Here is a 14,345-nt window from a genome sequence, read left to right as displayed (position 1 = left end):
CATTTAGCTAAGGTAAAAAAATGTCAAGTTTTTTTTTTTTTTTTTTTAAAGTAAAAGTTGCGCAGCATTTCAATGGAGATCCCAGGGACCAGACTTCTGGGGTCAAGGGAGCCCGACTGCAGCTTCGGGCTGTTGAAAACTATACAAACCCATGTGTCACTAAACCACCAAATCCTACTAAAGCCCCTTGGGAATGCTTGTTATTGCTTCCTTTCCAAATGTCCGTCATTTGGATTTTTGACTGACAAACCAAAGCAATGAGGAAGAGGATGTATGTGATTTTTGTTTTGGGCAACACACCAACTGCGAACAAATTAAAATGCACATAACTTAAACGTCAAAAGCCCACAATGTGTGCATCACTTTGTCTCAGTCTGCAGACTGTCTGGCACCCTTTGTTGCAAAATTCAATATTTGCAGCCATTTTATCTGATTTCCCGGGCTGTCCTAGCTGGTTACTGAAGCACTTTTGCCAAGTAAAGAGGCTCAAGATAAAGGGGGACAGCAGCTGGGCGTCAGAGTGTTTGGACCAACCAGGTGAGCTTTGTTCAAGTGACAGCAGAGGCACCCACCTAGAAACCGCAGAATCTTAGATGTGTGGGCTTCCGTAGCAGAGCAGGCAAAATGTCAGTACTAAGAGTTTAACACAATTCTGCATGAACCACTGAAAGAGGAAAAGCAAAGTACCAGTCTTAAGTCCCCATCCAGAGAGCAAAAGGAGTCAATAAAATGGGATCTAAAACTGGCTCGGTCGCTGAAATTCTAGTATGGTCTGGAACCAGGAGAACCAAACAAGAATTTAAAGAGGACAATGCAAGTTCTGGCTTTTTAGAGCACAAACCGTCGTTTATAAGAAAAACCTGCCCATGGAGGACAAACAAAATTCAAACAGGATGCAGGAACACAGTGTACATCAACTATAGACAAAAAAATCTTAAGTGATGGACAAAAAAAGCAATGCTACCAACTTCAACATGGCAGAAATATGTTCCATGTAGAATAAGAAGTTCAGAATTATCCTACTGAAGAGAGACGTCTTAAAGCATGGGCAAAGTGGGCTCTGGCCCAGGGCCTCCCTGATACAGCCAGCTCTGTTGTGTTCTGTGTAGAGTTTAGCCCTGATGACCATCAGTAATTCTTAAATAGGTTGTTTTAAATAGTGTTTAGCTTTAATTTATTTTTAATGTGAGTGATGCGTGAGAGTATCACAGCCATTTTGCAGAGAAATGTTGTGTTTAGGTTTCATACAACATACATAAAAAGTTTTTTAGAAAAAACAAGACATCACCTATGAGAAATGGGAGGATGTCAGATTATTTGCAATAACATTAGTAAGCTGCTGCTGTGCTACAATTTTGAAAACACACCTCACTATCCCTGAATATTAGATGATTAACTTTAGAATTTGGACCAGGAATCTGTGCACCTGACCAAAGAGGGCAGGAAAGAGCTGAAATTAGATCATAAATTCAAAGCATTTTCACTTATTTGAAATCTCTGGTGCTGGAGTTTTGATGGGACCTACCTTGCTCAATAAATCGGAAGGACTCTTCCCGATATAACAATGAAACTGGAAGAAATACACAAAATCTATCATAACAAGGGAAACCATTTGATGTGGGGGCCACTATGATGTTTCACAGTTGATGGCCTAGATGACAGTAGTCCGTAATAAAGGACAAAAACAATCAGAAGTGTCCCTCATCGAAATACGGAAACTGGGAACTTGGACACTGAAATATGTGATGTGGGTAATAATATACTAATTTTATTGCTGTTGGACATCGAAAGACTTACCAAAGCCCTGAAGAAGTCCGTAAGGATGAAAAAGTTGGCAATAGGCAGCAAGAGGTTTTTAAGAAACTGTCAATAAAGGAATTGATGAAGAGCAAGGAGTTTGTGCATTCAGGTTACAGTATTGTTGATATTTAAATAAGAAATCTCTTGTCCAACTACTGTGGATGAATGTGTGAGGTTGTGCTGAGTCAACAGTGTATATATAGTGTGTAGGAGTTTCCTTCTGCGTTAAAAGGAAAGACGTTTATCCTTTAGGTCTCGGCTAGCGATGGCTGCACTTGCGCAGTCTCGCTCGCGAGATTGAATGACTTTAAGAAGAGGGGCTTGCACCCGCCCCTCTTCTCTCCTGTTCTCCATTGGCTGGCCTCTTAAATGCTGGCCAGCCACTGGAGAAGAGGTCCAGTCACTCCGATTATGCCCCGTCCTTTTCGGATCGGGGGGCGTGGTTTTTGCGAAAATTCTTAATCGTGCTGGCCGTCCCATTTTTCCGACGGTGGGCGTGTTTTTTTTTCTTTTTTTTTTTCCCTGTTTTCAAGCTAATTTTGTGTTGGTTGCTGTGAGGCGAAGGCTTCCCGGAGCTGTCTGGTAAGTGAGGTTTTTTTTAATTTATGTTTGTTATTGTTTTGTTGCTTTTTATCCTACTTTGTCTTTGTTTGTTTGTTACAGGGCTTCCCCGTTGCTTCCCTGGTTCCAACTTATTCGTCTTCTAAACTTTTTCCAAATGCGGGAATGTATGATCAGTGCGGACTTCCCCATCATCCCTGTTAGCTCCTGTTACTTTCAATGGTCCCTGTCCTCCCCTATTACCAATAGCATTTCAGTTTGTTAGACTCGCCGCCCGCTTTGGCCCGATTATTTGGCTTCATTCTGTGCTCCGTTCTCCCCGCCTTCCTTTTAGTATTGCTCCCAAAGACTCCTTCCTTACGTACTTGCTCCTCCCTTCCACTATTGTGCTTGGATGCACTCTATAGTCAACATTTCCTCCCATACCCGCCGACTCCTCCCCCTTGCTGCCTCCCTTGGGACCACCATCCAGTTAATATCCCTAAGTTGTTTATCCCTCCCCCTTCGTTTTGTGTGTCTAACCGTCGCCCCGGTTATTTTTTGTATGATTTATCTCACCCCCCCCTGCCTCCTTCCGTGACCCCTCCTTTGTGCTTCTTCGAATCAGGCGCCGCTGCGGGCAGCCCTATCTCTGCCGCCGGGGTCCTGGCAGCCCATGCAGAGAGGCCCGGGAGAGCCCGTGCTACCGCCGCCGCTCAGACACACCACGGTGAGTGCGAAAGAGCGCGGGACGCTAAGGGGGAGCCCGGTGCTGGGAGGGAGAGTTACTAGTTCCCACTCCCTGTGGGCGAGAAGGCCCCGCCTTCCTTGAGGGAAGAGGGTATCAGGCATACCGGGACAGAGGCCCCAATGTACATATCGACACCACAAGGGGGGAGGGGGAGGTGGCGAGCAGTACTACCCTGCCATCATAGACAGAGGGGTGGACTGCAACACAGGACCGTAGGCCTGGGGCGGTGCACAATGAGGAGAAGGCGGCAGGATTATACGGCACGTCATCGTGGGAGCCCGGATTGGAGGAGGATTTTTTAATGTAGAAATATGCGTGTGTGGTTATGTGGATATTAGTTACATCACTGTCAGTGGCACAAGGGAAGGAAGGGAAAATCTGAAGTGTCATTCACTTCAATGCAGGACCCGCAATACCTGATCCTTCAAAGTTACACAAGTGCCTAGGATCCGGCGTGCTTCCGATATACTGTATAAATCACATGTTGCATACCTCTCTGCCTGGTCTGCTTACTTGATGGGAGATGTAGACTGAAGTCCAACTTTTGAAAGGCAGTGCAGATGTAGACTGAAATCCGACTTTTGAAAGGCAGTGGCTTTGTTGCTGCTCACAACCCACTGCAGTGATTTAAAATGTGTTTGTGCTTTGCGTGAAGTTGAGTATTTGTTTTGGGAATTCTTGTGATCCCGATTTATTTGTTGATCTGACTCGTCGAGTTCAGCAGTGTCCTCCTTCCTATTCCGACACGTCTATCGTCTTCACCTATTCAGGTCCGGTCAACATTCCCGATTTGCCCATGAGCAGAGATGCTTCTGTGACCAATTCAACAATTGCAAGTGCCTGGAACGTTAGTCCTACCACAGTTAGTTACTGTAGCTTAGTTAAGCACTCATATGGTTAGTACGGCTTACGATGTAAGCTTTTTTAGCCTGCAATTAGCCAGGACCTTTTAATTCTACAAATATGAAATATATTATATGCTTATTTTCTTTCGTTCTGCCCCATTGGTCTGTTATTGTGTCATTCACATTTCTTCTGCCCACTACAGCATACAGCACGGCGCAATGCGCCAGCCCACTAAAGCCATTGGATAACTTCAGTGTAAGGGACCGCACTCCTCCCTTTTGCAAGGAGCAAATCGGACACAAAGTACTGGCGACTACCATGACAATGTGTGCTTTTTGAGACCAACAAAATATTTTTACAGTTAGCCAATATTTTTTTTCATTGATGAGGGCACTGCAGCTTTAACAATGCCTTTTTATTTTATTAAGTGTGTTCAGCACGTTGGAATAAGTCACTTTTGTCTATTTATTTTTGTAAATCATCAAGGATTGGAACATGCTTTAGTTTGCTTTCAGCCTTGGTGTAGTGTGACTCGCCTGCAAAAGATCATCATTTAAAGTAACCACGTTTTTGTTACTGAGATAGAACAGTATTTGGATCATTAAAACAGATTTTTCTTTTGTAATTCTTTATACTCATGGTACTGCCACTAGCCCCTGCCTTTATTCCTCAAGTCCTTTAAAGTAAAGCAACCTATTATTGGCCACTTTGTTGTTCCTTTTTTTGCATTTTGATTTGAATAAAACATGTTATCATACATAATAGTTATGGCATGTACAGTGGGCGATCGATGTGTGCCCACACACATATTAACTGATGGGCATTGAGCTATCAACGGTGCTTCATTAGTAAAACAAGAAGTGCCAGGGCTCTCGCCAGGAGGCCACTGCAGCTGGCACCACACACTGCCCCTCCCATCGCTGCCAATGACGAAACTAACAACTCCTAATTGTCTCACTCCTACATATGTAACAATTCAGACAATTCCAGGACCCCTAACCTAAAAACCTGACCTGGGAGGCAGGTATTAACATTTTAATGTATATTGAATCAACAAATACCTGCTGTGCTCATCTTTAAATTACACAGATACCGGCACCAGGTGGCAGACTGCCACAAGTGCGTACAATTAAGTGACGGTGCCGAGCACTGGGAACCACAGGTTTAATGTAGGCACTGTCTGCGAGTTCGCTCTCATCACCTCAAGTTTGCATGTGGGCCCAAGTGTAAAGAGCTGATTGGTATAATTTATTGTGTTGATAAAACAAACTCCCGAAGTAGGAGCATTTTTTGTTATTGAAACAAAAAACAAGTGACCCCTGATCTGCAGGGTATCCGCTCCCTATCCTGTGCACGTGGGCTTTGTATATTTTCCTAGTCCATGTCCTCCATGCATGACATATTGGACATGAGCATGAAAAGTCAGTGAGGTTCGCCTGCCCTCAAAAGTGCAGGGAAACCATTGCTTTGGCGTATGACCCACAAGGTCAGAGGTTTACACTGGTAGATCCAGTGGAGGTACGACTTGTGCAAAAATGCCACCCACAACTCTTGGAGCCTTTCCCTTTCCGATGCATAATACAGTTTTTTAGAAATGCTCGCTGCCCTAATTTCTGACTCAAATGACATTTCTTTTTTTGCTTAATAATATGGCAAATAGGTTGCCCATTGTGGTATTGAAGAAACACATTGTCTTTAAACATGGTGGTATATTTCGTCTTTGCATAACAATTAATTTGCACTCTTTTTACGGGAGACCTTTCCTTATAAAGTACATTTTTTGCGATTGATAAATGTAACCCCTTTTGTGGTGGTTGTTTTGGTTCTGCTTGCCACAGAGGACGCAGTGCTTTAGTGCACTCTAAATATTTGCGCGTTTCCGCCTTTATCGCGTTGTCTGCGAGTGCCCAAGGCAAACTTGAAATTGTTTAGCTACAAGCTTCCCCATTTAGTAACGCGTTTCTAAGGTCTTGGTTTCTGCCGTTCTGTATTACAGATTTGCGGTATACACTACTTAAAAAGTAGGAACATTGTACACCCTTCTTCCACTAGTCAATAACAATAAACAAAATGGAGCAAAAAAATATTCGTATTGTGGGAGTGAAAAACATTAAATATGTTTGTGCATCTAAATGGGATATAAACAGTAAGTCTCTCCATGGTAGGGCCTAATAAGACAATTAAGAAGATGACATTTGTTTATTACTTTTTGTTGCTTAATTCTACCTTTTGGTACTTTCTAAAAACTGTATTTAGAATTTATGAGCCTACAACGGCAAATCCAGATTGCTACTTCGATTGAGAAAGAATGAAAGACTCCAGCGAGTAAAGAGCGAGATAGTTAATCCTTTCTTGTAACGCATGCACACGAAATGGGTGAACTGCACAGATGTAGCCAGCAACCAAAATGGGCCTGCAATGTATGAGAATACAAAGGCATGTTGGCAACATACGTTAATAAAATAATTTTATATATATTTAGGGCTTAATGGATGCACTATGCTAGTTTGAAAAAACAATCCTCCATTTAAGTAGTTAACCTTTACTTCAGTGGTACAGGCCTCTATTTGTGAAATTAGGTGGCTGCAGATGTTGGAAGGAGCGCCAACAGAGTTGACAGGCCAGGATGCAAAAGCAGAAAACTCATAAAGAGACACGTAAATGCTGGTCAGGTAACATGCTGAGTGAAGCATAGCATTGTAGTTCACATGTTTTAAAGCTACCCTTATTTGCTTAAGCCATGAAAAGCACACTCTTGAGAGAGATTAAGCTATTGACATTGTAAATAACAAAGCCGTTTCTTTAAATGTTTTAGAAACAAAAACATAAACAAAAATAATGTCATGAGCAATGCCAATAGCTCTAACTTTAACAATGCCGAGACCATTGCATTGTAAATGCTTGTTTTTTACTGTTACCTTCCGAAAAAAATATTGTCTATACAATGATCAACACAGAGAACAGGTTTTCTATGTAATGCCCCAAACCTCATATCTTAAATAAATTCAGGGCTGTTCCAAACAGTAGCCCCCAAAATATGTTCAGCCCGGGCCCCAAAACCCTTAAAATGTCTCCGAAGAGTTGAGACCCTTTGCAGCATTCATGATAATTATACCATGGCAGGATTAATACAGTACTGTCACCCACATGCTAGCCGGTTTCACGCGCTTCTGATATCTTAAATTCAGTAAATCCCCTCTTCCTTGTGTCCTGCAGTGCTCCTGGTGGATTTCACACAGCAATCACGGCCAACACTCAAACCGATAAGAAAAGCAGCTGACCCCCACCAGAATCAGGATGACATTCACACTATTGGGGACCACCAGTTTTAAACATGAATGGAAGAGAGTCAAAGCAGAAGAAACCGCAGCAATCCTTGCATAGGGCGCCCAGCTGCCGATGAGGCCAGGGTCTCGGGGTTCGACTGATCTCAACTGGGAAGACCTCAAAGAAATGCCACGAGAGGGGCTGAGTGGCACCCAACTCTCACTGTACCGGAGCAGCAAAAGATTACATGTAAGAGTTGTTAGTATGACGTGGCTTGATTAAACAGGGCCAATGGAGAAATACGAATCAAGACTAATTTTTCAATCTAAAAATGCATGCGGGCATACTGGCACGGTGCTCGATTGCACACTTCCATTTTGGGACTAACCTAGATTTTACACTTATCTGGACACATTTGTATAGCCCTATTTTGGCCCACTTTTAGATCTCAGTTAAAAAGGAAGTTTAAACCGACAACAGAATAGTCCTGTTGCAGATATCCCCATTTTCCATAAAATAAGCAGTATTCTTTGGTGCATATTCCTAAACCACCACACTGCTCCATAGTGAAGGACAAATACAAACACTCTACACTAAAAAGAGGTGGGTGCTTTGTAAACGTTCCCAACTGTCCGGTTGTCAATTTAATGCTTTTCACAGTCTTTGTAAACCCCGCAGATTATCCAGAGTTACAGATGTGCACTTCCTTCCGAGGCAGCGTGCATATTCATACATCCCAACACTACTTCAGCTCAGTAAGGATACATTAAATGTGGTTTTATATTACTGCTTGTACGTTTCAGAGTACAATATGTTAACATGCATCCTGCTCTGGTGATAAATGGCCCAGTTGGCCTGGATTTGTGCATCTTTTAAAGTGTTGTTTCTGTGGACACCTTTTTCATGTCAAAGATTATATTGGACGATTTAATTATCTCCTCTATGGAATTAAAACAAACCTAACATTTTGGCAGGGGTCCTGCACCATAGCATCACTGCAGCCCATCTGGGACACTCTTTCTCTAGCACAGATCCAGGGAAAGATGTAGAGAAAGCGATAACTTCAGTTGTACTTCAGGAAGTATTTCAGGTAGACTTCAAATAATGGTCACCCATGTGAGCAATTCATAACCATCAGGTTGTCTAGGAGACTGGTTAGTCTTCAAAGGGAGTAAGGGTCATGCAAATAATTCCAAAGGCAGATCTAAATCCATTCACTGAGATGATTCGGTCACCGCAAGATCAAGGCTGCTGCTTCATTTCTTTTGTTTTATTCTTGTGTTGCACCTTCCTTTGAAGTCATTCAGGAAAGTGTGTCTCCTAACTTCTCGTTAGGTTATACAGTAGGACACAAACTACATCGTAACTACTATTGCTGGTAACTTTGAGAACCTGCGATCAATGCAAAATGCAAACTCCAAGGAAAGAAAATCTTGGATCTTTGATCGTATTTGCAGTCATTCCAAAGAAATGGGGGGTTGTATTGTTTTGCACAACTAGCCTTTGGGAATAGTTTCTACATCGTTTTGGAGGCTTCCAAAGCAAAATGGCACAAATGCGAGAAGTAATGCTGAGAGAAGAAACCCGCTATGAAAACCTTAAAAACAAAAACAGGCCTGCTTTTCAAACGATTTGTAGAGTCTAAAACAAATCATTAGGGAGTGTGGCAACAGAATATTTTAATTTACGAACCAATTATACTTGTGTCTGAAATGATATACTGTTTCCCAAATTAAACACCCAATGTTAAGGCAGGAAAACCAATTACCTTAGCGTTTCAAGTGGACCCAAAGTATTTCTTACATACCTGCTTTGATCCTCTAAAACCAATTAACCAAGAATTAGGAAGAACCTGTATGCCAAGAAGGATGCAGTGTGGGCGTTTGACCTTTGACATTTCCTGTTGGGTGAACACATCTCAACGGTAAGCTGAATCCATGCTACTACCACTTGCACAGCGAATGCTTTTTTGTTCTTCATATACATACAAAGTTTCCAAAGGAATACAGTAAGCCAGGAGAAGTGAACATAGTGTGTCTTCGGAACTCTGCATTCAGCTGAAGTTCATGAAGATTTAAAGCTCACAAAAGTAACATGAAGCCTATATGTATTGACCAAAAAGGAAGCCAGTCCAGACAAAAGCAAGCCGGCGTGCCCGACTCACTTCCACCATGTACAAAAACTCAAGTTAGATCTGAAAGATGCTCTATGTATGAGCAGACATGCAATTACTACATCAAAAGAGTGTCCATTACAATTAGAACATATAATTGCATGAGTTTGCATAGCGAGATGAGTAGGTTTAGTTGATTAACCCAGTGCCTGAAGGAACAAGCATTGGAAGAGGCAATTCTATCCTTTTTAAGGCAAAGTGTTTTGCTGATGCTGTAAAACATTATATAAAAAAAACAAATGAAAGAGCATAGCGTTGTGCTCACGTGCATACTCGACACGACGCTATGGCAGCCCAGCATGCTTGTGCATGTTCATATGGCATGGCAGAGCAGCCATTTGTAATTTTTTTTCACGCTTTTATAATCCCAAGATGGCAGGCACCGCTTGACGCAGTAAATAAAAATTTGAACGGATGAAAAAGCACGTTTAAAACCAAGTGGCCTGGAAGTAAATGGCCGTTGCAGGTCTCTTACTTAAAGATTATGATGGGAGGGGTTTGGGAGCAATGGGTGGATAGGAGAACAGGTAGGGGAAAAGTAAACATGAGGGGAGCAACAGGGAGTCAGAAGGGGAACAAGGAAGAGCTTGAGGTGTGGCATGAAAATAAAAAATAAAAAGGCATGATGTGGGAAGCAAATAGTGAGCTGGGGTGGTGGAAAGTAGGAACAACAAAGAAAGTGGAGGTAATGTGGGGGGGGGGTGCAGCACACAAGGGAGAGCAAAATAAAACCACGTGTGAAAGAAAGAAAAAAATAGTTTCCTTAAAGTGAGCAGTGGAAGGATACAAGTTGATTCCAGGTGAGGGATAAACTCAACAGCGGAAGGGACGTCATGGAATAAGCAAGCAAGCAAAATAGAGTGACAAGAAAGCCAACTAGTGTTATACAGCTAAATGGGGTCTGTACGCAGGAGCTTAAAAAAAAAGTCCACCTAGCAGCACTTGTTCACTATAGCATTAGAAATATATAAATAAAAATACCAAGCAAACCAATACCTTCCAGACCAAAAACGTAACTACCTTCACCTCCTCTATCCAGTTCAATTTCCTTTCTCCAGATACTCATTCCAATCCCAGTCAAAGACTCATTACCAAACTCCAGTTCGGAAACCTGTTGCAAGAATATGTTCACCTAAAAAAAAAAAACTCTCCACAGAGGACAAGGATCCAGGGCCCTAGGAGGTGTAAGCAGAGGGTACATTATCCAGCCCACACCTTTAAGGGCCCTGCACTCATTCAGCAACATTTATTTATAGCCTCCACTGTTTATTTTTATTTTTGAGGAGGCATCTAACACCACGAGATATCACCAAAAGCTGGCTTTGCTTTGTTTCCTCATAACCTGCAAGATGCTTTTTTTGTTTAACTTAGAAAATGTTCAACCTACGGAGGGCCCCATTAATGTGGTTGACCCCGGACCCACAACAACATCTGACCTGCGTGTAAGCATCTATTATAATCCTATCTTCTTTCTAGTTTATAATAGACTCCTGCATCAGTTCTAATCATTGGAAACATACGACATTGGTCTACAATGTACATTGAATATGTACAAAAAGCAATACGCACATCACAAAATGTGTCTACCTTATAGTGACGTTTAGGACCAGCAGCAGCTGGAAGAAAATGTGCAACTAGCAGGGATCCCAGCAAAGGCTGAGAAAAAAAGAAAATATTCCAGCTGCATCTTATTTTAAAGCTTTAATGTCACCTAAATTGTAAAAAGTATACAAAAACTGATGGACGGACTGCATGAATTAATCTCAGCCACTTTTAATTACTCGGGACGCATCCCAAGCCATCATTATTTTGTACACCATGCCACCTCAGTTTGGACCCAGCTATATGCAAATTAGTCTTGACCCTGACCCAATAGGAACAGTCCAGCCGGAACCGCTAAGCCAGGTCCTTCCTGAACCGGAACACAGGCAACGCAGGACCTTTTTGGTCCTGGTTATGGGCTCATCCGCTGGTTATAGCTTGGTTCCAGGGACAGTGTGCACAGTGGCTGAGATGAATTCAAGCATTCCGCCCATCACTTGGCTGTTGTTGCTATCTACATTGTCAAGGCACTAGGAAGAAATACTTGCATTGGATATATTTTAGATCAGCTCCTACCTCCTCTTTGGCTTCTCTAAATAAAGACCTTGGACTTCTGGTTTTCGTCACAATTGCAGTCTTTACCACTTCTTGCTGTCCAAAGAGTTCCTCAATAGTCTTTGTATCAATTTGGTACTGATGCTGCCTTGCAGCCATGGTCCAGATGTTCATCTTGCCACGAACCTGCTCCTCGGGAATAGTTTTCCAGAAAAAACTGCGTAGCCTCTTGTGTTTGGAAAGACTGTTCGAGCCATTGGGGAGAAACGATGGTGGAGGCGGAGGTCCTGGTGGAGGGGGAGGTGGCGGCGGCGGTGGGGGAAAGCCTGTAGCTGGAAAAGGACATGGCGGAGGTGGTGGCGGTGGAGGCAACGTTGTCCCAATCATTAATTCAGCACTGACAGAAATATCCCCATTTTCTTTTTCATTAGCGAGAGAGACGCAGTTCATAACATGCATTTTCCTGCCCTCTTGGAAGGGGGAGATGCTCTCGTTGAGAACCATAGAACAGAAAAGTGATGGTGTTTCAGCGTCTCATCCGATGAGAGGCAGAAATGTGCAGGCCCATCTCTGCACCTGCAACAGAAGACAAAAGGCAATTAGAGGGGGATGTGGTGCTTTGTACATTACAACAAACAGCATTATGTTACGGACCTCACATTCAGTGGGTGCTTTCAGAGTTCTGCAGCCAAGAGAACTAACAGCTTACCATGATGCTCCTTTCACAAAGGTGATGCAGAGTAGTCAGTCATTAATGCAGGAACGCTACACCACAAAAAGCATAGCGTCACCGCACAAGATGACTACAGCACGCTTCTGACAAGTTCATATGCAAACACATTCGAGGATTTGCTTGCCCACTGCATGTGGGGGATTAGACTTGAATGATATATTTCACTGTCCTTTTTGGACAGCTTTCGGATACTGCAAGACTGGTGCATATTGGGAGGGATGGGGCATTCAATATCCATCGCACCTCTATGGATATTATGTTAAGCAGGAAAACACTGGAGCTGGAGAGAGAAGGGTCAGTCCGTGGGGTGCTCGGAAATAAAGGGCAATGTTGTATACCTCACTCTAAAGCACCAGCCAAGAGGGCCCAAGAGAGGAGCCAAGAGGGAGAGAGGCAGACAGCCCTAATTTCCAAGGCTGCAAAAGCATCCTCAACATCACAACACCCAGGAGTGCTGGTCAAAATCCTTCTGGCAGGACTGTTCACCAATGAGCATCACATGACAGGACAGACTGGGCCTACAACCACGCCCCACCACTTCGGTAGCCTGCTTACGGACATACCGGCCATCTTTATTAAAAACGATAGATGCCAACATACAACTATTACAAATACGCAACATATCTACACTCTGGACAGCTAGAAGCCTAAGTACCCATCTCTACTGCTCCACAGCACCTCTCACAGTTCGAATAAAGTAGTAAAGAACAATTCAAGGACAATAGTGAGCTTTCACCGATTGAATCGGGATTTGCACTTTGACTTGGATTCCCAGAACACACAACTCACTGTGTGTGGAAACCACAACTGGTGCTCACTTTTCACATCATCGGCACTTCCCACGTCTGAAACCAGGCAGGGTGGACGCAGCCTGGCCACACTCGGGGGTATCGTCTCTGCAACAAAAATCTCAACTGTCGTTGTTTGAGGCAGCCACAACAGAGAAGAAACATTTTAAAATCGCGTGTTGCCCGAGTTTACAACCAGACTATAGTCTGCACTTGAAGGTAGGATTCAATCCACTACAGCCAACCACCTTTACCCCCACCCCCCCCAACATTTCGAGTTACAAACCAGCACCAGGTACATTATAAAGAAAGGGCTGCAACCTAATCTACGCACACTCTGCACGTGGCTTAAGCTGTACACTCTTGACTTGTAGGCTGAACACAATACTTCTCTAAAGCCACTGCGGTGCAGATTTTAAAGGCGATAAGAAATTTGGGAGTAATAGCAAACATTAAATAGCCAACTTGTGCCTATCAGCAAATTGTATATCAATTTCAGGTATAGCCACCCAATCAGTTGTTTTAAAAATCACTAATGTTACAACTGCCCAATCTAAGAAGTGGTTTTGTTACCTCCTGCATTCTTCCCCTGCTGCGAGTGGTAATTCCGATGTGGGCTTTTAGGGGGCTTAAACTGGACAGCAGTTGATTGAAGGTCACAAACATGCAGCACAATCCCCCCTCCAGGACAACACTTTAAACCTACAATTGGTACAGGCAGCCCCAATCCGACTGGATCTGAAGACACAAGTCTACCACCAGGTATTACTACACCATGTTTTGTGGCATTATGTTGAACACCTGGGCAGTGCTAGAGGTCTGAAAATAAAACTAATAATTTCTCTTCAAGGATTCCCATAATTTTTGTGTGTCTACGAAAGTTACAAGGCCTTGCAAGTCTCAGTAACCTGAAACATACCTCAGCGAAACAGACCAAAGGTTTGTTCTCTGATATAATGCACCCTTGGTCATTAAAAGATTGTGTTTGGTGAATTCTTGATCCTTGGGGTGGGCCTTCACTTGAGCAATTTATCAGTCTTACGAACAGACCTAAAGACAAAATCTGGATCAGGGTTTCACACGCTACAATGTGGCAAGTGAATAAAAATGTCCGCATCCAGTCTCCATATCAAACACATCCTCTGAAAACTAAACGAAATTCTGATTAGTACCAGAATTAAACAAATTCAAAACAGGAAAATATTCACTCGTAACTGGTGACAAAGGAACAAATTATTAATCTTTCTGGGTACCTTTTCTTCATCAGTTTAACAAAACATTTGTCTGTTTTTTGTGTCCAGTGCACTGGTGCTCTCAAAGGAGGTAGTTGCCCCCCCTAACAATTTATAA

General features: G+C 42.9%; 1 protein-coding gene across 1 annotated transcript in view; it reads right to left on the bottom strand.

Annotated features, from left to right (window-relative positions):
* The window catches only part of FHDC1 (FH2 domain containing 1), a 99,049-nt gene that overhangs the window by 65,102 nt on the left and 19,602 nt on the right, over positions 1 to 14,345 (bottom strand). The window contains exon 2 of the mRNA XM_085641681.1: positions 11,496 to 12,050. Within this exon, the coding sequence (XP_085497807.1) occupies positions 11,496 to 11,978 (483 nt within the window). The 5' untranslated portion in view covers positions 11,979 to 12,050. The remainder of the gene's footprint in view (positions 1 to 11,495; positions 12,051 to 14,345) is intronic.

Source organism: Triturus cristatus, chromosome 2_2, assembly GCF_964204655.1.
Source record: "Triturus cristatus chromosome 2_2, aTriCri1.1, whole genome shotgun sequence".
Lineage (NCBI taxonomy): Eukaryota > Metazoa > Chordata > Amphibia > Caudata > Salamandridae > Triturus > Triturus cristatus.
The sequence above is the reverse complement of the archived record's forward strand: the minus strand, read 5'-3'. Positions and strand labels throughout refer to the sequence as shown.